This window comes from Onychostoma macrolepis, chromosome 11 (genome assembly GCF_012432095.1).
Source record: "Onychostoma macrolepis isolate SWU-2019 chromosome 11, ASM1243209v1, whole genome shotgun sequence".
Classification (NCBI taxonomy): Eukaryota; Metazoa; Chordata; class Actinopteri; order Cypriniformes; family Cyprinidae; genus Onychostoma; species Onychostoma macrolepis.
In genome coordinates this window covers 571,937-597,542 of record NC_081165.1, presented here as the reverse complement: position 1 = coordinate 597,542, position 25,606 = coordinate 571,937, and the positions used below count along the sequence as shown (strand labels likewise).

The 25,606-nt window shown below is 37.6% G+C and overlaps 1 protein-coding gene across 4 annotated transcripts in view; it reads left to right on the top strand.

The window, feature by feature from the left end:
* ptprga (protein tyrosine phosphatase receptor type Ga) overlaps window positions 1-25,606 on the top strand; it is a 251,466-nt gene that overhangs the window by 184,776 nt on the left and 41,084 nt on the right. For 3 of the 4 annotated variants that reach the window (XM_058790918.1, XM_058790915.1, XM_058790917.1), the window contains exons 7-11: window positions 4,202-4,359; window positions 10,750-10,942; window positions 21,652-21,836; window positions 25,287-25,395; window positions 25,503-25,552. In XM_058790918.1, the coding sequence (XP_058646901.1) occupies window positions 4,202-4,359; window positions 10,750-10,942; window positions 21,652-21,836; window positions 25,287-25,395; window positions 25,503-25,552 (695 nt within the window). The remainder of the gene's footprint in view (window positions 1-4,201; window positions 4,360-10,749; window positions 10,943-21,651; window positions 21,837-25,286; window positions 25,396-25,502; window positions 25,553-25,606) is intronic. The other variant, XM_058790916.1, reaches the window with a different exon arrangement.

Genomic DNA, 25,606 nt, shown 5'->3' with positions numbered 1-25,606 from the left:
TATGGAAACGAAGTAGCTTGATCAAAATGTTCACGTTTATGATATAGGAAAAGCGATGACACGTTCTAAACCATATCAGCGTGGCTCATGTCACGTTCACCCATTAGTGAGTTGCTCAAACACAGGCACCACTGCCACTCTTATTGACCTAATTATTGGATTATTTACCAAGATAATGTAATTTCTTTAACATAATTTACATTCACATTAATGCCTCTTTACTATGCAAGAACTCGGCCTGCCCAGATGAACGCTGTTGTGAATTACATGATGTTCATGTAAAAAGAATTACATATAAAACTAAATGATGTTGTTTTTGGTGCAAGAAATCTTGACTAACAGTGTGCACTTAAAAATTCTACAAAAGTGTGGAATATGGCAACTTTTAGCTAAAGCTTTGTTTGAAGGTTTACCTAAAAAATTTCATTCTCTCATCATTTACTCTCTCCATCCCAGATGTGTGACTTTCTTTCTTAAAATGAGCAACATTTTTTAGAAAAATAATCCAACTCTATGAGTGCATATAATGCAGTGAATGGGTGCCAAAGAGGTTATGTTCCAAAAAGCACGCACAGCCATTGTGACATTAATCCCTATGACCCCAGTGGATAATTCAGTGTCTTCTGAAGCAAATAGGCATGTATGTGTAATAAAAATATTTTAATATTTTAACCATCACTTTCAGCCAACTGTCATATGTGCAATCATGCAAGTTTATGCTTGACATAAACTGATGTGAAGTGTGTGTATTATAAATTTGCAGCCCTCTGCACTTGTGCATCATTTTTTGCACAAGCTTTACAATGCACTTATGTTTACGCCTTGCATTTGCACATTTGCCCAAAAGTTTATGGTTTGATATTTTTATTATTTTTATTATTATTATTTTTTTTTTTTTACTATAAGTAGTTTTTCTAACTTACACCTATTGTTTCACTTCTGAAGAGATTGATTTATCCATTCGGATTGTATGGACTACCATCATGATGGCTGTATGTTCTTTTTTGAGTGACAAAATACATTATGGGCTTCTGTTCACTTGCGACTAAAAGAAATGGAATATTTTTCTAAAATATTTTTTGATTGTTCAATTGAAGAAGGAATTCAATATACATTTAAGATGGCATGAGGGTTAGTAAATAATGAGAGAACTTTGTTTTTTGGGTGAAGTACTCATTTAAAGTCAATATGAAACAGCATTTGCAAACCATTTTACTTCTATATTCTAATGTATTTCAGTCTCAAACAGGATATTTAAAGAGATAGTTCACCTCATAATGAAAATTGTCATTAATTATTCACCCTCGTGTCTTTCCAGACCAATAAGATCTATGTTCATCTTTGGAACACAAATTAAGATACTTTTTAAGAATACTTTTTGCATGCAAATAAAACAAAAATAACGACTTTATTCGACAATTTCATCTCTTTCCTGTCAGTCTTTGACGTTCATCAAGGACTGACACAAAAGAGAAGAAATTGTTGAATTAAGTCGTTATTTTTGTTTTCTTTGCGCACAAAAACTATTAGCGTCATAAAATTAATGAACCCCTGCTGTCATATGGACATCATGGACACATGTCAGTTCAATTGCTTTCTATGCAGGGACAGAAAGGTCTTGGATTTCTTCAAAAATATTTTCATTTGTGTTTCGAAGATGAAAAAAGATCTTACGGGTTTGGAATGACATGAGGGTGAGTAATTAATGACAGAATTTTCATTTTTGGATGAACTATAACTTTAATTAGAAACAAGGATGGGATTTGATTTTATCCATCAGAAATTGAAGTATCCAAAAATATAAAAATTTCCTCCCTACTGTACTGGCTATGCACATTCTCCTAGTGCGCAGCAGCTGATGTAACCTCGTGACGGACGTTTCAGCGGTGGGACTGCGTGTGGCGGAGAGAGTCGGTGGCATGCTGGGTCCAGACACGGATGTGTGACTGGAGTGTTTGCCCCGTGGCTGTGTGTGCGTGTGACAGAAAAGCGCTCTGTGGCATCCATTACCATGCCACTGAGGCACGGCGAAAGCTTCTCTCTCTCTAGTTCTACATTCCCAATCCAACCTTCAGGGGATTACCATTCATTCAACCTTAACTTCAATATACACACAACACAAGGCATGTTAGCCTTCCCATTTACACACTAGCCATCTAGGCGCATATAAATGAGCGTGAGCTTCTGTTTATTTTGCTCTCTCTCTCTCTCAACGAGTGATAATGAGACTGCTATTGGATCACAGTATCTCTAAACCCTGCTGTGATTGGTAGTGGTGTTGAGTGTTGCAAGTTCATGTTCGTCCCATTGCGCGCCACACCAGTCGTTGAGTATTGTTCATTCAACCAACGCCTCTTCTCAGGGGTGCATAAATCAAAACACTGAAATGAGCTCTCGGTTTCTCTACAGAATGTATTACAAGTCCATTAATTCAGTCTTCCAGGGGTGTTTTGAAGTCTTCATTGGCCAGACCATCACTGCTCTCATTGGCAATGCATTTGAAAGACATGGAATGGCACAAATGGTCTAATGGTGGGACAGACAGTGTCAACAGTGCATTTTTGGGCTCAGGCTGTACTATGATCAAATGTTACGAATTCCTGCAAAGATATTTCCAAATCAGATGCCGTTTGCATGCTAAGCTCCTTTGAACAGGATTTCTAGTGTTAGGTTTGGAATATGGGTCAGCCGACTGGCAATATACTTTATTCTTTGTGCGTCATCATCGTTGCACATCAAACCAATCGACTTTCTCCATCTGTTTATCTTGATTTCAAGCAAAATGTTTGTGCATTTGAAAATCAGAACAAGAAATACTCAAGTGGAAAGCTGTGTAATTCAGCGGTTCTCGTTTTATCATGTCGCCAGGCCAGCCATATGTTGGGCAGGCATTGTTGGATGGAACTGATAAGCGTTTCAATCAGAGGAGGATTATGGGTAGAAATCTGCAGATTGTGTCCTCTCAAGGATTGAGTGGCTTTAAAATGCTAAACGCACAACTCATCCACAGCTTGAACATCTAGTTTGGTCTGTGTCCCTTTTTGGACTAACAACAGTGGAGAAAAACAATTCTAGGACAATACAGAGATTAATCTCAAAGTTACAGCTGCTCCATTTTGCTGTGTACAAAAGAAAAAAAAAAGTTTTCATAATCAAACAAGCAAGCTGCATAATCAGAGTTTCATACTTTCTAAAGTAAATATGAGTGTTTGCATGCTAAAGGCACAGTCATGATGATAGGGTGTCGTGGGCGTTGACTCAAACAATTGAATCTTATGAGTTCGTTTATTTTTAGTGAATCAGAAACATACAGTATAGTGAGACTAGTGTAGATTCCCGAAAGAATGACTCCTGTGAGTCAGTTATTTTTGGTGAAGCCATACCATGCAGCACTTCTTTTTAGTGAATGAGGAACATAGTATGACTACTGTGGGCTGATTGCAGAAAGAATTACTTTTATGAGCAAATTATTTTAAACAAATCCAAACCTTACAGCACAACAGGTGCAGTACAACCAATTCTAAAATGAATGAATTTATTTTTCAATTGCAAATATATTTGATTTCTCAAATGCTAAAAGACTTGTTAATAGAACTGTTAAGAAGAACCCAAAATAAAATAAAAACTACACCTTGTGAAAAATAAATATGATAAAATGTATTTGAAATACATTTATTTTATGCTAAGTATACTACAAATACATTTACATAATTATGTACTTGATAAAATACCCTGAAATTGTACTTTTAGTAATCTAAACAGGTATACTTAAAGTCTGGTCATTTGGAACCATTAATTTTGAACTTATTGTACTTTATTTGTGTGTAAGTTATACTGAAGTCCAACTAAAGATATACTGAAGTATATTTGATTGTGCTAAAGTGGAACTGTTGCTAGTATGCTTTGGGTACACTTTAAATATCTTGAATTTAAAGACCGACATTATTCAAAGATAATGTGCACAAGTAGTTCTCCGAATAAAATGTAATTATAATTTATATATCAATAAATCTCAAGTGATATGTCAGGAAATATGTTAATAGATTTGAACTATACTTAGTATGAAATAAATGTATTTTAAATATATTACTTTTTTACTAGGATAACAATATATGCATCAGAAATAGTATCTTTGTCAAATACTACTAATTAGATAAAATGCTTGTTCTCAATGTATTTTTGTTCTTTTTTGTTGTTCCAGAAAAAGAGACATTTCTAGAGCCCTTCGTGCTCAGAGACTTGTTGCCGTCCTCCATTGGGAGCTATTACCGTTACATCGGCTCTTTGACCACGCCGCCCTGCAGTAAAGTGGTGGAGTGGATCGTCTTCAGTCGGCCCGTGTTCCTCTCCTACAAACAGGTAAGTCTATACTACACATATGAAGGTTTATTGAAGTTATTCATGCTATTTGGGTCTTTGAAAACAGCTGAATTATACCAAAAAAGATTTTATTATGCATCTTTACTCAAAGCAAAGCTCAAAGTCGCAGTTCCCATAATACAGAGCTGCTGACCTAGTTGAGAAGTCTGAGGAGTTAAAACTGTTTGAGATTTATTAGACAGAGCGCATAAAAAACACCTGGGCTTTGGGACAACTGCTAAACAGCATGAGAAATAAAAGAAAAGAGCAATGTGTGCAATACCCATTATTGTTTTAATTACTGAACCCTACAAGACTTCAGACTTTCGCCACACTGACTCATGCCTCTCCATTAGTATGCGTCACCCAGCACCGCTTGCGCACATGCATCCTGTCCTCCCTCTCAGAAATACTCCTGAGCGCTGATTGATAAGGAAAACTCTCCAGCTGAGCTTTTACACTGTAATATAACAAAACCAACCACCAAAAATGGGGCATCTACATGCTAACAGGCTGCATGAAGAGCTATGTGAAGGCCAGGTGTGCTTCCACCAAAGTATAGAGGAAAGAGGACTGGTTTCAGAGCAGAAATCCTCAGCGTGATACTGTGAGGTGGGCTCTCACAACCAGCACTGTTAGACTCAGAAGGACGTGATAAGTAAGGGCTGAAGTTTATAGGAAACACAGTGTCTGTTTATGAAGGTTGTTCTCCATCAGAAACAGATCCATCTCTGGCCTCTCTGTGACTTCTGATCTCACCGAGTGTTAAAAGAGAAACGGCAAACAGAGGCTTTGCTCTAACGTATAAAAGATCAAAGGATATCTGTATAAACCTCATCCGGCCATGTAAGATTCCATGTTATTTCAGAGTCTTTTCAAGGTTTGTAACCATATGGTGTAAGACTTTGTAACTATAAAAATCATATTTTAACCAGAAATAGACAGACAACGCATATTTAATTTGACTCAAAACAACGAGATTGCAATGGGCTGAAATATCAAATTTCAGCGTAAATCATTCGTTAAAAATGGTTCTCCGAATTCTGCTTTGCTTGTTTATATTGAATAGGGCTCAGTGTGCCATATTGTAGGCATGCGTACAAGGTCATTCAGTATTGTTGTCACGAGAGTTTGTTTGTCACAATGTATATTAATGACTAGTCTTTCAACAATTGGCTAGACAATTAGCAATGTTGACTATTTTGTATTTTTTTAGTTTTAGTAAGTTTTTTTTAGTAGCATTAGTGCCAAGTTCTATCATGAAACTCAAGATGGCGCAGACTGATGGGTCCTTACCACTAACTGATGATGTTCACAGAGTTAAATTGCTTGGCACAAGCTGATTGGTTCATGTTGCATATGCAGCCAATGAGCTTACTGGTTTACATTTAAATGTCTGGTTAGCATTCACTAGATCATTTGCGTTCACTAGAGCATTCCTCTTAGAAACCCTCCACCTTCCCCAGCTCCACCTGTATAGATCTGCTACGGGTTATTTTATATGCTATTTGTGTATCAGCAGGATGTCTTAAATACACACAGCACCGTATCTGCGTATGTATTGGCATTAGCCAGTTCCTGTACTTGCTTTGCAGCAGCAATAATCTACAGCAGGGCTGGTCAATTCCGGTCCTGGAGGGCCAGTGATCTGCATAGTTTACTTCCAGCCCTGATCTAGCACACCTGTTCATCATTTTTAAATAGTCCTGAATACTTTGATTAGCTTGGTCAGGTGTGTTTAATTAGGGTTGGAACTAAACTCTGCAGGACTCTGACCCTCCAGGAGTCGAGCTGAAGAGCCTGGATCTACAGCAACAGCAATAACTAACAGCAGCAGCAGCAGCAGTGTAGCAGATCTATTCCATACCAAATAAAGTAACATTGTCATATCCATTATCCTGCTAAAAGAGCTGCCATGAAAGAACTTCCATTAGCATTCTTGTCTTCAATATCTTCGACAACTTTGTTATATCTTGCTCTGTTTTTAAGTGTGCCGCCATTAGTATCATGCCATTTTGAATTAAAAGTTAGTTACTTTACAAAATACCCCAGTGGTCTCTTCCATCTAGCCATCAATGAACACAAGTACACATCTTAAGCAAATGCACCACTAAGAAACCCATAGACAGAGGACATTTGAACCAGAAATTATTCCAGGCTAATATGTTGTCAAATTGTAAAATAAAATACAGCCGGCTTACCTAACTTCCTAACCAAAAACAAAGCCCAAACAGATTCACAAAAGAAAAGAGCAGGACACCCCTACGCTCTGTTTCACAAAGTATGCCCTAACATTGACAAAGATGAGAACTAAGTTTTAGTCACAACAACATGTTAGACATTAGTTTGGCTGCCGGCCGGAGGAGGAATCCAGGAGCTCCGAACCCGTTCGTGTTCTCACCAACAATGAGGTCCCCGACTGCTGGCAAGCGGCGTTGTTAAAAGACTCCACCTTAATAGAGCGACCAATTATGTGCCAACACCACAGCATCATGCAACCTATGAGAGAACAAACCAAAGAGAAATAAACAGAGCAGTACAATACAACAAAAAGAACTACCAAAAGAAACAGTCATAACACTACACTTTTCCTTTATTTAAATTTCGAGACAGATTGACATACAGTAGATTTGGCTCATTTAAAAGCCCATTTTAGGGGTTTGAATGCAAATCGGAAAACCGACAAAGTGAGAAAACTCTCGAAATGATGACGTCAAAACTTTGATTTGCGCACATTGAATACAATGGCATAATGTTGAAAAAGCAATTTGCATTCAAAGTCAAATAGGGCTAATGAGCAAAAATTTTGAATTTTTGACAAGGTATGAAGGCATTTACACGACTTTACATACAGTATAGTTGACTTATTGTGTATAATCACTGAAAAATGTGCAATAATAGCTCAGATTTTGTCAGAAGTGTGAGCAGATCAAAACTGCAGGAAGTGATACATGTAACGGTCACAGCTCAGCGAGCTTTCTACAGGAAGACACAGTCCATAAACGCTGCCCACAGAAGCTTTCTGCTCTCATTTGACACCTCTTAAAGTTCTTTTGTTCCCTTTCGTCTCTGGGTGATTTTGTTTAAAAGGAAACACTGCTGAGGCAGATATAAGTGAGTCTATGGAGGAAGACAGTTGTCCTTCACTCCCCATTTTTCTTGCTCCTTTGTTCTTCATCAAAGCGGGAAGTAGGTCACGGAGACTGACAGACGGAGCTCTGGGGCGCTTTAAGAGCCGATCGATGCTCAGCCAGTCTACTGCATTTGCAACATCTGGAGCATAGGTGGACATCACACACACGTCTTGCAGTTTGCCCCAAGAATGCCCTGTTGCTGTAGTTAGCCATAAGGGATTACTCAACCATCGGACTCCAACATGTCTTTTAAGCAGTGACGCACACACACGCACAAATGTGTGACCCAGAACGGCCCTATTGCTGTGATTTCCCACCAGGGATTACTTAACCTTCTTACCCATGATGCACAGTCATTGCATAAACACACACACACACACACAAATCTGTGCCGGATTACTACTGCGCTAAGAATTGTACACAATAAGATGCGTGCTTTTGTAGCCGGTGCCCACTCCCAATAAGCTGTTTACAAGCCCGGTTTTGGCATACAAGGGATTAATAGATGAGGATTGTGATTAGGAGATTATTCGAGAGCGCCATATTGATGCAGCAGACCCCAAAAGCACAGGAAATGATGTCACAAATTAGACTTTGTGGTGTATTTATGCTGGAATGTAGGATTTGACAATGCTCTTGAAGGTTTCCATTAGGGGTTGGCGATATGACCAAAATATTATATATATACACAGTATATAATATACAATATAGGCCATATATAGATTTTTGATATTTATCGATATATATATATATAGATAAATATCATTTTGCATATATATATATATATATATATATATATATATATGAAGAGTTCAGATGCAAAAGCCTCTAAGTGCCATCTGAAATTTTCTTCCAAAATTAGCATTTTTCTCAGGCTCTCGTGTGTGGGTTCAGTTATTTAAATTTAATGGAAATTAATAGGTTCTGTTCATTGTCATTAAAGTGAAATAACTGAACATAAATATAGGAGCCTGAGAAAAAAATGCTAATTTTAGAAGAAAATTTCAGATGGCACTTAGAGGCTTTTGCATCTGAACTCTTCTAGTTCAGTCTTTTAGAAAAAATGGCTTTATAAAGGTAAAAATGCCCATAAAAGGTTCAAATCAAATCAATTTAAACATATTGGAAAAGATTCATTTCTATCACTGCTGTGAACTGACCACCACACAGAATATGAAGAATATCAAAAACTATAGGAGTCAGCACAATAATGCACTCAGCAAAATATTGTCTAATTATCTTTATCGATAAAATCCCAGAAAATACTGAGATTTTTTTTTTTTTTGTCAATATCGCACACCCTTAGTACTGACACAAAATTATTTGCAACGGTCGCTTTGTCACATCCAGTGTAGACAGCCTGAAGCTGTTGGTTTATTTGGTGGGTTTTTTTTGGCTACTAGAAGTTATAGGCGTGTGTGTGTGTATATATATATATATATGTATATGCAATTTGCCGGGGGATGGGAGGACAACCCCAACCACCACCACCACCACCACCACCACCCCACCCCGGTCTATGCATCTCTGCTTCTGCTGAATTATTTTTATATTTTATAAAATGATTCGCGAAATGCGCTTTGAAGTCCCGTTCTGAATCAAATGATTCGCAAAATGTGATTCGATTGGAGTGCTTCAAAAGAGTTAATCATTTTGCAACGCAATCGTTTAACTTATTCGGGGTTTCAAAAAGCTCCGTTGATACTGTTCTTTGCTCAATTTCTCTATATAATTTATTCGTTATTTGAATCACCGGGAAATTAAATCATTACAATTAATAGGCCTAACTTACAATGTTTTTATTAAATTGTGATCACGTTAAATGCAGTTTCCGTCATATTAAAAATATTTCATGACCTGACACCCATTTACTTGTCTAAAAAGATGGCTTTATGATGTGCGTTAATTGTTAACAGATTACACTAACATTAAGTTAGGCTATAACCATACCCTGGAGAGAAAAAATAATAATTATTCTATATATATATATATATATATATATATATATGATATAGTTATTTTTGCTGGTTTTATAATATCAATTTTATGCCAGTAAAATTTCATAATTCTTGTAATAAATTTCAATATCACAAAATACTAATACTAGCTTCACTAACAAAAGTAAAACAAAGCAAAAAAAAAATCAAGGTTAATGAAAATAAGTTAACAGTCAGTGCTAAAATAAAAAAACAAAGAAAAAAAAATATATATACAGTAATGTCAAAAACAAAACAAAAAATTTAAAACAAATAACAATAATTTTATTATATGCATACTATATTATATAATTGTGACTTTTTATATAATTAATAACATATTATCAATAACTAAAAAGGTTACAAAACAAAAACAGAACAGCTGTCTTTGAGTAATATTGTAAAGACACGAATGCAAAAGTCTTGGTAGTGTTCTCAAACGAAGCTCTTGAATATTTAAAAAATTCTATGCTATGAAGTGTGCCAAGTTTGGCAAATCCAGGGACAGTGTGTTCTCTGGTGTGGTCATCTGATGCAAGATCTGAGCTGATGTAGTCCATTCTGAGTTATAAATGTCCTAGAAGTGCCACAGTGTCAGTAATGCAGTTTGCTGCTAAATGTAACACTGATGATGCATTTACAGCACATTTCATTGTCAGTGAAGACTGCAGCAATGTTGTTATGAATTTGACAAATAATGTGTGACATAAACTTTGTGTTATTTTGAATATATTACAGTATCATCCTGGACAGAAGCAGCAGTTAGTTAGGAGCAGTCCAGAAAAAGGAGTAAAAAAAGAGTGAAGTGAATTTATATGTATAAATATGTATATGTATATATGTCATTTATTTATTTATTTTATTTATTTTATTTTTTTTATGCCTTCAAAGTACTGTTTTCCCACACACATAGCTTGTGCTTCCTCTTACTCTGTGTCTTAGTTTGAAGTGATCCATAAAATGACTTCATATTCCACAGGATTGGGGATAATGTAAAGAGGACAGTGTGTGAGTTCGGCTGAACATTCAGTGTTTTTAGAAAGCTGGAAAGGGATGGAGGCAGAAGGTTAGTGAGGCATAGCAGAGGCGAAAATAAGACAGACGGCCGGTCATGTTTTCAGTCTTTGATCAGCCTGTGAGCAAAAAATAACATTTCTCTGAGTCACTAGTTTGGAAGGAGGGGAAAAGAGACTCCGGGCATCTTGGGAGATGACTTACTGAAAAATAAGAGACAGATATAAAAACATACTGAACTCTCTCTCTCTCTCTTTCTCTCTCAGCTGGAAGCGTTCTACTCCATCTTCACCACAGAACAGCAGGATCATGTTAAATCCGTGGAATACCTGCGTAACAACTTCCGCCCACTCCAGAGTCTGGACAACCGAGAGGTCTTCAAATCCGCCGTCAAAGACGCTTGGCTGCCTGACTTGACTGACAGCCTAGGGAACCCATACGGTACTGAGGCTTCTAAAGGTGGGCGGGCTCTGCTGACAGCTGATTGGCTGGCAGCTTCTATCAAGCCAGATGTTTGTACATTATGGCTGAGAATCACGTACCCTGTATTCATAAGCTCTAGAATGTTTTGAATACAAATTTAGATTCAAATAGATTCAGATTTCCCTCGTTAGTGCTTACTCATAATGCATCGCATAATGCAAGAGCAAGCGCATGTGTGTCAGTGTCTGTGAGTGCGTGTGTGTAATGAGAGTGAGTAGGTGGCATATGGTGCCGTCCTCTGCTATTGTGTCATTAGACGCTCGGTCTTTACTTGCCTATTTTCTCGCTCATTTCTCTGCTCCATGTGGCAGCCGCACTCGCAGGAAATGCACAGGACTGCAGCTTTTCAAGGACATGCTGTTTTTCTCACCTCTGTCTATACGCCACAGATCTGCTGGTGTCCAAAAGACAGCTGCTTTGGTCCTTGTTGAGGTTATTTGGACACGAATGGTTCAAGCATTCATATATATATATATATATATATACACACATTTGATTTTATATCGTGATGGGGACCTTCATTTGGCTTCTGTTTTTTTGTGTAATTAATGGCAATATAGCCTTGGTGAGCATAAGAGACTAAGAGACAGAAAAATTTCTGACCCCAAACGGTAGTGTGTACATTTTGTATATTACACGAACACATTATTACACATTATTTTGTTTTTTTCCCTCCTACGGGCCAGATTTACTAAACAGGGCAAATTAGCGTTAGAGCGCAATTCCATAAAAGCGCCGATGGGAGGGGAAATTCTGCATGTGATTTACTGACACTGCGCACATTAAAGAACACAGATGCAGCCAGATCATTTCCATAATGACGGCCAGTGCAATCTACCAAGAGCAGCACAAACTGCTTTAAGACATGTTTTTTGGGGCGTTAAATAATGGCGCAAATACCAGTAATTTGACTAGCAAAAATGTTAGTAATTAGTGTCCTCCCATAAATTTTGCGTCTGAAAGGGAAACTCCTTCAAATGTATATTCAATTAAGTAAGGCGCAAAATTAACTGTGTCCATGCCTTTTCAGCATTAATTCTTAACTGTGTGTCTTTAGTGAATCCTGACAGTACTATTTTAATGCCAAAAGATGGTTTAAGCTTGCGCAAGCTGTTAGTAAATCTGGCCCTAAATGCTTTAATATATTACACATTTTTATTTATATTGAATTATATAAATAAAGTTAAATATATTGGCAGCCCTAGTTTCATTTCATCTGTCACCAAACTGTTTAATAGTTACGTAAGGTATTGAATTTTTGACTGCTATTGGAAACCTACATTTTGATATCCCACCCTGCAAGACATATCGTGACATTCACAAACGCCAGAAATGTTCCTCCTGTAAATTTCCCGCTTTCTTGCTGCCTAGCAACGTCACAAAAAATTTTTTCCGCGTGGAGATCACAGCGGCACTTGACGCTTGTGTTAAGAGGAGCACTGAAGCCCTGACGTGGGTCATGTGACAGGGATTTAAGCCTAACAAACTAACAAGCATCCTTACTGATATTTTTACATCCCTTTATGAAGGCCGTTTTCCTCATGGGAACATTTTATCCACACAAATTGACAAACAAAAATGCACACACACACTACCTTTCAATACAGGCAAAGGTTGTTTACCCCATATACACAAAAACACTCATCCTACACACTCTTTCCCTCTGCTATATCGAACATAATATCTAGAGGGCTTTAACAGATATTGATTGGCACTGGAATTGTACTGCGGTAGCACCTCTCATTTACAGTTTGCTCACATGTTCATAAAATCTTGCCTGGTGATCCATGGTCCAAGTACAATGCCTCATTCCCCACAGCTCAAACACAGATCACAGTACACAAATGACAGGAAGAAAGACCACACCCTCCTCGTCGCCCTGGTCAGGGTAAAGAGAAATAATAAAAAATAATAATATATAGCCTAATAATAAGCATGAGAGTGAAATAAACAACTATTTTAACTGTCCCTCAGTTGTTATTTCCACAACAACCTGACATTTTTGGCACTAATTAATTCAGTAATTGTTGCCAACGTGTATTGGAGAAAAAAATAAAAAAATAAACTGTGATTTTCCCCTACTCTCAGTTGTTTTGCTTAAATGAATTTAGATTTTGGTGAATGTTCTGAATGAAAGATCAAGAGGACAAACAATGTCGATTTATTTTCACAGCCTTATTTGCTCGTATTTACCAAGGAGCTACTAATTATATGTATTTATGTACTTTTGTAATTATGTAAAATGTATAAAAATATCATGTAATTAAAGGGGTCATGAACTGCCTTTTTTATTATTTTGTACTGTTCTCTGAGGTCCATGTATAATGTTTATTACATCAAAAACATTATAATTTAGAAATAATAGGTATTTTTCTGTCCTGTTTTGATCCCCCTCATCAGAACACTCTGTTTGAATAGGCGTGGCAGATTGCTGTGATTGGCTAACAGTTGTGTATGTTTGACAGCCTATGTCCTTCAACGATGGACACTGATGTGATTTAGGTTAAATATCCAGTACATATCAAACGATCTGTAATAACAGACAAAGCAATAATGATCACATAATAAAAAAGTTACTCACACTTGTGTGTTGCAACATTACTGTCGGATCCGATATATTCACCATAGCATTGTCTTTTAGTTTCAATCTTTCTGAAAATCTGAATTGAATTGTGCCTTATTTCTAAAGGAATCCGTTGTAAAATTAAGTGAAAAAAGGACCAAGTTCTTACTGACGCGTCTGGATCTTCATTAAAAATAAAGTTCCTCCACTCTTTCCTAATGCTGGGATCAGAAGGAAGGCAATCTTTATTGTTTGGTTTCTGCGCAGACCTGCGTTTGACTATCTTGTTATTTACACTACGTGTGCAAATCGATGGGCGGGGCTAAACGGGCAGTGATGTAGAAGCAGGCATTGATCATCTTCTGTGGAGGCGGTCTTTAGTCACACTATTACATCACATAGTGGCACATTCCACAACCTGTCGTTTTGGCAGATTGGTTTTAGTAAGCTAAAATGCTACAATAGCTAATAAATTAACCTTAGCAAGACAGTAATTGACAATTTATTCTAAAAATATTTGACATTTCCACCACATATCGACATACCAGTCATTTTGTTGTGGAAACAACTTTTTTTATAACTTGCATTATATGCATATAACCAAAAATGCCACAGTTCTTCTGTAATATTATGCATATCCACTCTTGGACAAATTAAAAGTCCTCAGGCCCAAAACTACCAGTAGCTGAAGAAGAGCTCTCAGCACTGAGAGCTGAGCACCTGCACTCTATTGAACTCTTTCTGTCTGACCAGCTTGTTAACGCAGATCCAAAAAACTGCAGGTGATTTGGATTACCGAAACTTCACCAATCCTCCTAAACAGCTGTTTAAATTCCAGCACATTCCGGATCAGAAATAGAATTAATTTGGGTGCTTGGAAATATTCTGAAACACCGTAATATGAAGAGAGAAACGCTTCTCTTATCGCTCCCTGGTTATACGTTTAATTTCAGCTCCGTGCAAAATTGATTGTGGACGCCAGCGCCGTCGTCGAAGAATAAAAAGGGAACAGAAAGGATAGAATAAAGAAAAAAGGATGAAAGGGTGGAGTAATAGTGTGATAGAAGCTGAAAACAGAAGCATATCAATGGTGCCTGCAGGCTGGAGCTGAACTTTTTGTCAGCTTCGATTAATACAAAAGACGCGCTAGATCATAGCTGAACTCTCCCTCACAGTAGGCAAAACAGCCGAATCAGTTTTATCAGAATATAGTACAGACTTTGACGCAGCACACATTTCCACCTGCGAGTGTGTCCAGATGGGAAATGCGTCAATTGAATTTTTTTTTTTTAAACATTCAATATTTCAAGCTAAAGTGTGCGCAATGAGGCCTGTTCTTGTGTGGCTAATGCACACACTTGCTTTGAGATACAACTGAGTTATTTTCAATCTTATGTTGTTCAAAACCTGTATCTTTTTGAAAAAAAAGCTTTTTTCCATCCAGTGGTAGAATATGCTTTTTCATGTGAACTGTTCCTTTAAACTGATCTTTTTTGAAACAGCCGCTCAAGGTTAACGGAGTGTTTGCACTTTCTCTCTCTCTAATTTGACTTCTGCTCTCACCTTCTCTCCTTTCCTGCTACATCCCTCCATTAATCTCACTCTCCATGGTCAACAAGCCGGAGGGCCAGAGATGGCCTTTTTATTAAACGTTTCTCTGTGCATCTCATAAGAGACCTGCACTTCCGCGCAGTAACCTCTGCGACTGTGTTTCTGAGTGGGACGAGAGAGTAGGGATGTGCTGCACAGATACGTGGACGGAGAAGATGTTACGATCAGGCTTTTCTTCTGATGATTTCTTGGAATTCCGTTGAACATAATATAAAATGTATTATTTAAGCATTGTATTATGTGGGATAAGTCCATGTCCACGTTAAATTCACATGTTAAATGTTAAATTCCTTGCTAGTGAATCGCAAAGTATACTATGATTTTCATATGTGCATTAGGGTTTGTGTATAGTGTGAGTGATGTGATTTTATTTTTTTTTGCCCATTGTTTCACAGTCGAAAAAGAATAACAACTGTGAAGATTGCATTGCGAAGAAAACTGACCAACCAATAAGAGTTGCGTTTTTGTGAATAGTTTGAAAACAAGATTTATCATGACAGTCAGGTTTCAGAAACAAGAAGTAGCACAGCACTTTGTATACTAACTCTACATTAAAGTATTTGTATTTCATGTTTTCTGTAAGCACCACCTACTGTCAGAGCATGATTTTGATTTTCAGCCCATTAATTACATGCAAAATCAGACCAAATTTTGTGCCAAATATTCCTATTGGTGTGAACAGTCTTTAAGGGTCCCATATATTACTGTTCCTGCATCCCAATCAATACTTATGATATACGCTAAAAGTGCTACTTTGCTGGTGATGGGAAAGTGCATATTTTGAGTAAGAAATAAAACACAGGTTTTGGGACAAACTCACTTGTTACACACCGTTTGCATTTACATTTACAATTCATTATTGCTTAGCTTTTAGATTCGTACATTAAAAAGTAATGTAGCAGCATTCCTGACTTTTAAAAACATGAAAAGAGAGCATCTTAAACTCATCTTTCATTGCGCAAGGAGTTGCGGGCAGTATTAATAGTACTGCCTGCATATTTTAGCATCTTATATTCTATGTACCATGATTTGAAACCCACTGCATTTAATCTCGAATATCATCTAGAACGAATAGTATGCAAATTGGGATGTTCATGAGATTCTGAACATAATTCCCCATAAACTCTTACCAGAGGAGGCTGTTGAACTGTTCACGAGGTCTTATTTAAAGGACAAGCTTCCATCCTCAAAGGTCACAGTCACGTTTGTGTTCTGTAATCACGAATGCATGCCATCTGTGTGAAAGTCAGGGCAGGCATCCCTGTATTCTTTATGCAGTATGATTACGGCTGTAGTCACTATTACTTCTCTCATGATTAGAGCTAATAGAGGTTTCGGCGTGAGGAGTGATGGTAGAATTAGTTTAATTAGCATTGTTTTGGATGTAATGGCTCCCCTGTGGCTGTGGGAGGGAGTGTTTTGTGTGTTTGTGTGTGTGTGGAAGTGTGCATTTGTCTATGTTGCATGCATTTTAGGAAGACCAAACCTAAAGAAAATTTAGGGCTTCTTCTGTCAGATTTCTCTACGAATAGAAGCTCACCCCTACGCACACTGTCAGCCGCCAAAAACTGTGGCACGCTCGGTGATTAAACACCTTCTGCTGGGGAGATTAACAGCAACTTGGATGCTGCTGGTGTTTACAGAGGGCATGACACAATTCAGGACACGTGAAAGCCGAGTAGATGTAGTCAATGGTCTAACAGAGCCATCTAGTGGCTGTGGGATCTAAGGGCACTAATGGAGCTCAAGGTTAGAGTGGTGGCAAAGAGGTAAACGCAGATTTTCGTTCTTTCTGTCTTTCACGCAGCATGCAGTAGTGCCCGATCAACATGAACGTCCAGCACATGAACAAGACGGCGCTTGTCGTTCGATGGTCCCGTCCGGAGATCACCTACGATCCGCCCATCATCAGCTACCACATTTCCTACAGCTGGACCAGAAACGATGAGTCATATGAGGAGACGACGTCAAAGGGAGTGATCAGAAACTGGTGAGGAATATGTAATGGTCATCCATATCACAATATCTAACAAGCATCCTTACTGATATTTTTACATCCCTTTATGAAGGCCGTTTTCCTCATGGGAACATTTTATCCACACAAATTGACAAACAAAATGCACACACACACTACCTTTCAATACAGGCAAAGGTTGTTTACCCCATATACACAAAAACACTCATCCTACACACTCTTTCCCTCTGCTATATCGAACATAATATCTAGAGGGCTTTAACAGATATTGATTGGCACTGGAATTGTACTGCGGTAGCACCTCTCATTTACAGTTTGCTCACATGTTCATAAAATCTTGCCTGGTGATCCATGGTCCAAGTACAATGCCTCATTCCCCACAGCTCAAACACAGATCACAGTACACAAATGACAGGAAGAAAGACCACACCCTCCTCGTCGCCCTGGTCAGGGTAAAGAGAAATAATAAAAAATAATAATATATAGCCTAATAATAAGCATGAGAGTGAAATAAACAACTATTTTAACTGTCCCTCAGTTGTTATTTCCACAACAACCTGACATTTTTGGCACTAATTAATTCAGTAATTGTTGCCAACGTGTATTGGAGAAAAAAATAAAAAAATAAACTGTGATTTTCCCCTACTCTCAGTTGTTTTGCTTAAATGAATTTAGATTTTGGTGAATGTTCTGAATGAAAGATCAAGAGGACAAACAATGTCGATTTATTTTCACAGCCTTATTTGCTCGTATTTACCAAGGGAGCTACTAATTATATGTATTTATGTACTTTTGTAATTATGTAAAATGTATAAAAAATATCATGTAATTAAAGGGGTCATGAACTGCCTTTTTTATTATTTTGTACTGTTCTCTGAGGTCCATGTATAATGTTTATTACATCAAAAACATTATAATTTAGAAATAATAGGTATTTTTCTGTCCTGTTTTGATCCCCCTCATCAGAACACTCTGTTTGAATAGGCGTGGCAGATTGCTGTGATTGGCTAACAGTTGTGTATGTTTGACAGCCTATGTCCTTCAACGATGGACACTGATGTGATTTAGGTTAAATATCCAGTACATATCAAACGATCTGTAATAACAGACAAAGCAATAATGATCACATAATAAAAAAGTTACTCACACTTGTGTGTTGCAACATTACTGTCGGATCCGATATATTCACCATAGCATTGTCTTTTAGTTTCAATCTTTCTGAAAATCTGAATTGAATTGTGCCTTATTTCTAAAGGAATCCGTTGTAAAATTAAGTGAAAAAAGGACCAAGTTCTTACTGACGCGTCTGGATCTTCATTAAAAATAAAGTTCCTCCACTCTTTCCTAATGCTGGGATCAGAAGGAAGGCAATCTTTATTGTTTGGTTTCTCGCAGACCTGCGTTTGACTATCTTGTTATTTACACTACGTGTGCAAATCGATGGGCGGGCTAAACGGGCAGTGATGTAGAAGCAGGCATTGATCATCTTCTGTGGAGGCGGTCTTTAGTCACACTATTACATCACATAGTGGCACATTCCACAACCTGTCGTTTTGGCAGATTGGTTTTAGTAAGCTAAAATGCTACAATAGCTAATAAATTAACCTTAGCAAGACAGTAATTGACAATTTATTCTAAAAATATTTGACATTTCCACCACATATCGACATACCAGTCATTTTGTTGTGGAAACAACTTTTATAACTTGCATTATATGCATATAACCAAAAATGCCACAGTTCTTCTGTAATATTATGCATATCCACTCTTGGACAAATTAAAAGTCCTCAGGCCCAAAACTACCAGTAGCTGAAGAAGAGCTCTCAGCACTGAGAGCTGAGCACCTGCACTCTCTATTGAACTCTTTCTGTCTGACCAGCTTGTTAACGCAGATCCAAAAAACTGCAGGTGATTTGGATTACCGAAACTTCACCAATCCTCCTAAACAGCTGTTTAAATTCCAGCACATTCCGGATCAGAAATAGAATTAATTTGGGTGCTTGGAAATATTCTGAAACACCGTAATATGAAGAGAGAAACGCTTCTCTTATCGCTCCCTGGTTATACGTTTAATTTCAGCTCCGTGCAAAATTGATTGTGGACGCTGTGCGCCGTCGTCGAAGAATAAAAAGGGAACAGAAAGGATAGAATAAAGAAAAAAGGATGAAAGGGTGGAGTAATAGTGTGATAGAAGCTGAAAACAGAAGCATATCAATGGTGCCTGCAGGCTGGAGCTGAACTTTTTGTCAGCTTCGATTAATACAAAAGACGCGCTAGATCATAGCTGAACTCTCCCTCACAGTAGGCAAAACAGCCGAATCAGTTTTATCAGAATATAGTACAGACTTTGACGCAGCACACATTTCCACCTGCGAGTGTGTCCAGATGGGAAATGCGTCAATTGAATTTTTTTTAAACATTCAATATTTCAAGCTAAAGTGTGCTAATGAGGCCTGTTCTTGTGTGGCTAATGCACACACTTGCTTTGAGATACAACTGAGTTATTTTCAATCTTATGTTGTTCAAAACCTGTATCTTTTGAAAAAGCTTTTTCCATCCAGTGGTAGAATATGCTTTTTCATGTGAACTGTTCCTTTAAACTGATCTTTTTTGAAACAGCCGCTCAAGGTTAACGGAGTGTTTGCACTTTCTCTCTCTCTAATTTGACTTCTGCTCTCACCTTCTCTCCTTTCCTGCTACATCCCTCCATTAATCTCACTCTCCATGGTCAACAAGCCGGAGGGCCAGAGATGGCCTTTTTATTAAACGTTTCTCTGTGCATCTCATAAGAGACCTGCACTTCCGCGCAGTAACCTCTGCGACTGTGTTTCTGAGTGGGACGAGAGAGTAGGGATGTGCTGCACAGATACGTGGACGGAGAAGATGTTACGATCAGGCTTTTCTTCTGATGATTTCTTGGAATTCCGTTGAACATAATATAAAATGTATTATTTAAGCATTGTATTATGTGGGATAAGTCCATGTCCACGTTAAATTCACATGTTAAATGTTAAATTCCTTGCTAGTGAATCGCAAAGTATACTATGATTTTCATATGTGCATTAGGGTTTGTGTATAGTGTGAGTGATGTGATTTTATTTTTTTTTGCCCATTGTTTCACAGTCGAAAAAGAATAACAACTGTGAAGATTGCATTGCGAAGAAAACTGACCAACCAATAAGAGTTGCGTTTTTGTGAATAGTTTGAAAACAAGATTTATCATGACAGTCAGGTTTCAGAAACAAGAAGTAGCACAGCACTTTGTATACTAACTCTACATTAAAGTATTTGTATTTCATGTTTTCTGTAAGCACCACCTACTGTCAGAGCATGATTTTGATTTTCAGCCCATTAATTACATGCAAAATCAGACCAAATTTTGTGCCAAATATTCCTATTGGTGTGAACAGTCTTTAAGGGTCCCATATATTACTGTTCCTGCATCCCAATCAATACTTATGATATACGCTAAAAGTGCTACTTTGCTGGTGATGGGAAAGTGCATATTTTGAGTAAGAAATAAAACACAGGTTTTGGGACAAACTCACTTGTTACACACCGTTTGCATTTACATTTACAATTCATTATTGCTTAGCTTTTAGATTCGTACATTAAAAAGTAATGTAGCAGCATTCCTGACTTTTAAAAACATGAAAAGAGAGCATCTTAAACTCATCTTTCATTGCGCAAGGAGTTGCGGGCAGTATTAATAGTACTGCCTGCATATTTTAGCATCTTATATTCTATGTACCATGATTTGAAACCCACTGCATTTAATCTCGAATATCATCTAGAACGAATAGTATGCAAATTGGGATGTTCATGAGATTCTGAACATAATTCCCCCATAAACTCTTACCAGAGGAGGCTGTTGAACTGTCTACGAGGTCTTATTTAAAGGACAAGCTTCCATCCTCAAAGGTCACAGTCACGTTTGTGTTCTGTAATCACGAATGCATGCCATCTGTGTGAAAGTCAGGGCAGGCATCCCTGTATTCTTTATGCAGTATGATTACGGCTGTAGTCACTATTACTTCTCTCATGATTAGAGCTAATAGAGGTTTCGGCGTGAGGAGTGATGGTAGAATTAGTTTAATTAGCATTGTTTTGGATGTAATGGCTCCCCTGTGGCTGTGGGAGGGAGTGTTTTGTGTGTTTGTGTGTGTGTGGAAGTGTGCATTTGTCTATGTTGCATGCATTTTAGGAAGACCAAACCTAAAGAAAATTTAGGGCTTCTTCTGTCAGATTTCTCTACGAATAGAAGCTCACCCCTACGCACACTGTCAGCCGCCAAAAACTGTGGCACGCTCGGTGATTAAACACCTTCTGCTGGGGAGATTAACAGCAACTTGGATGCTGCTGGTGTTTACAGAGGGCATGACACAATTCAGGACACGTGAAAGCCGAGTAGATGTAGTCAATGGTCTAACAGAGCCATCTAGTGGCTGTGGGATCTAAGGGCACTAATGGAGCTCAAGGTTAGAGTGGTGGCAAAGAGGTAAACGCAGATTTTCGTTCTTTCTGTCTTTCACGCAGCATGCAGTAGTGCCCCGATCAACATGAACGTCCAGCACATGAACAAGACGGCGCTTGTCGTTCGATGGTCCCGTCCGGAGATCACCTACGATCCGCCCATCATCAGCTACCACATTTCCTACAGCTGGACCAGAAACGATGAGTCATATGAGGAGACGTACGTCAAAGGGAGTGATCAGAAACTGGTGAGGAATATGTGTAATGGTCATCCATATCACAATATCTCACAATAATTCCTACCAATGATAAGGTATTTGTCTTATTTGTCTTATACGTAAAACTCAAATAGCATTCGCAACACACTTAACTTCTGTAATGTGACATATTTCCAAGTTAAACTGGATATTTTTTGGTGAGTGAGGGGTTGTGTTTGCTTTATGCGTTTTATTGGTCACCTATACCACAATATCTCCCAAAAATTTATACAATATCCCTCTTTTACTTTAAAGACAGCACGAAACAACATTTTTAACTTCCACAATGTGACACATTTCCTGGTTAAACAGGTAACAGTTTAGATTAGGGAACACTATTATTAACTAGTTGCTTATTAATATGCATATTACTAGCATATTAGCTGTACTTATATGCTGTCTTATTCTGCATGACCATATTCTAGATCCCTTAACTCTAACCAGTACCTAAACATAACTACTGTACTACAACAGCGACCTTACTTTCTATCAATAAGCAGCAAATTAGGAGTTTATTGAGAGAAAAATGTTTAGTTAATAGTGAATACAGTATGTGTTCCCTAAAGTGTTTCTGTTAAACTAAATATTAAATGGGAAATAATATTGGTGAGGGGTTGTGTGTGCTTTTTGTGTTTTACTGATAATCTTTACCAAAATATCTTGCAATAAACCCAACAGATGATAAAATATGTGTCTTTAAAGACAGCATTAAATGACATTTGCATCACACTGAACATTCATAAAGTGAGTTATGAAATGTATAAACTGAATATTCATTGGAAGACATTATCGTGTTTGTTGGTCATCTATACCACAAAATCTATATATATATATATATATATATATATATATATATATATATATATATATATATATATATATATATATATATAAAATAGACTACATTTTGAATTTTTCTTGTTTTTAAGCAATAAGCATTTCAGATTTGTGCAGCCTGTTCTTGGAAAACAAACTGGCATGTGGGGATGTTGTTATCATGTCTGTAAACCCATAGCTCATGGATAATATCCTGTAATCTCTCTTTCGCTAGAGCCTCAGATCCATGTTTGCAGAAGCGCAGTGAGTGTGACTGTGAATAAAGACTGTATTTTAGGTCGTCAGCAGGGGGCCGCAGCGGTAGACACCGACCTTGGGGCCCACCATTTGAAAATACTAATGCACTAAAACTGTTTAAGAGGTGGAGGTGTATTTTAGACTCATTTCTCTTGACTTTCCATCGAGCTCACTCTGCGGGGTGTGAAATTTATAACAGGCTGAGATTCCCGATTCTCTAGTCCATAGGGGGTTGTGAGGCGACAAAACAGTACAAAGAAACGAAGTCATTATTGTTCATTTTGTTCCCAAACATTCCAGAGTGCAGTTTTTGAAAATGGCATGGCGTCCCATCTCGAATATCATCAGAGCCGCCCCATTCCCTCCTTTCCCAAATTCCTTTCTCTTTTTTTCTTGTTCCTCCCTTTTCCCTTTCTTTTACGTTCTTCATTTCCATTTTTATTTCCTCTCTTGTCCCAAGACGCTGCTATCTGGGTCAAATTAGCGGCCGGCTCGATTTTAGAGGGACTGCTTGCCAGATCAATAGAGAAGGAGTTTTTACTCCTTTTCATTTATAATAACCCAACACCATAGAGTAATATTTGAGTTGGGGTCTTCTACAGAATGAAATAGAGTCAAACTCGCATAAATCAAAAAGGTGTTGGAGTGGAGAGGAGCTGACGCCATTTACTTAGCGCAAGATTTACAAATCCCTCAAGCCCACGGCACTTTTCAGCAGACCCCGGAGAGGTGAAGTGAGTTATGATAATGGCTATTGCTCATACACTTAGAATTGTATTGAGTCTTCATTTCTCAGAGATGAAATGAGGCTGCCTGAGTGAGGTTCAGACAGAGACCATTGAGACAAGCAGGCAACAATGTAGTTAAAAAGTGCCCATATCTGACCATCAAAGTAGATTTTGTTAATTAAGTGTGTTGCTAGAGGCTTGATTTAATATGCACTACCCTTTGTGTGTTCTTTTTTAAATTAGTATCAGCTACTAGTAAAAGTATAGTACTCTGTAGTACACAAACAAACACTCATAAACACCTTACGCCCTGACAACCACCCACTACCACATCATGGTGGTGTTTAGCACAGCCATGCACCATTCACATTGTCTTCAAAAAATGTTGAAATCTAATTTGATAATGCGTATTTGAAAAGCACATTTTATCATTCAGAATTCTGCAGATTTATGCAGAAAACTTGGGATTTGGGAAAAAGGGTTTTTAGGGTCCAGCCTATGCTCTAAAATATGATTCGCAGTCAAACTCACTACATTTCAGTGAAGGAGCTGCTTATTATCTCATCCTTTATTATTCATATTTATTTAAGATTAAGTATACACTTCTTTTGTGGTCTGAAAGATTTCCTTGTTATGTCTCACCAAAGCTGCATTGTTTTTTTGTTTTTTTTTAATACAATAAAAACAGTAATATTTTGATTTTTTCTATTTTAATATGTAACGTATGTAATTTATGTAGGTAACGCTGCATTTTCAGTGTCACATGATCCTTCAGAAATCATTCTAATATGCAGATTTGCTGATTATTATCGTTGTCAATTATCAATTATTATCAAAACATTTGTGCTGCTTCCTATTTTTGTGAAAACCAGTATTCTTTGATGAATATGAAGTCCAAAAGAACAGCATTTATTTTAAATATATATTTTTTGTAGCATTGTAAGTGTCTTTACTGTCACTTTTGATCAATTTAATGCGTCCTTGCTGAATAAGTATTAGTGTTCATTTATTTAAGAAAATATCATTATTCATCTGGTTATAAATAATAAGTGATGTTCGCCTTAGGAAACACCACTAATAAAGAATCAAATTAAATACTGGTTCCCCTCATATTATTACACACTACATTTACAATGATATAGTTCATTTTACATTGACTATATACTAATCTAAAATGTAATGTATGTTAATATTTTCTCAGAAAGATACTGATAGTGTTGCATAATTTATTGATAAAGGTGTACATTATATAAACAGCCTTTAAAAATAAAGCAGCATCTCTCTCGCTGAATCCCAATGTCTTTGTGTCCCAGCTGAGCAGCTCAGAGGTGCTTTAGGTGGTAATGAATGTTATGTGAGGGAGAGACTGATAGAGACTGTCTATTTTCAATGCTAATGACTTGAGAAGAAAGGTGTTACCGTCAAGTGAAGGAGAAGAGAACAGGCTGTTCACGTTCATCCTCCAGACCTCTGTCAGGAGAGGTCACACTTCAAAGTGTGCCTACCATTCTTCTTTTGTCTTTTGACTGGAAGCTTCAGATAATAACCCGTCCACATCACAGAATGACTTTTCTGAGGCGTATCTGTCCCTGACATATTGTATGTTCACTGTATATGTAACATTGTGTGTGTGTTTCAGGAGGCCGTCATCGCACCGGTGTCGACGGATGTGCTGTACCTGTTCCGCGTCCAGGCGGTGTGTTTGAATGACAAGCGCAGTGACTTCAGTCAGAGCATGCTCTTCAGAGGTACAGAGCTACACCTGCACACAGAAAAGGCTTTAACGAATGCTTTAATGAGTGTTGCTTTTAAAAGTGCTCCCTCTCATTCATATTTGTGTTCTTTGTTATGGTAGCCAACACCACCAGGATATTTGAGGGCACAAGAATAGTCAAAACTGGGATGGTAAGTTTACATCTGTCCAGCAGGTGGCAGTACAGTCTCTTAGCGTGGGCATTA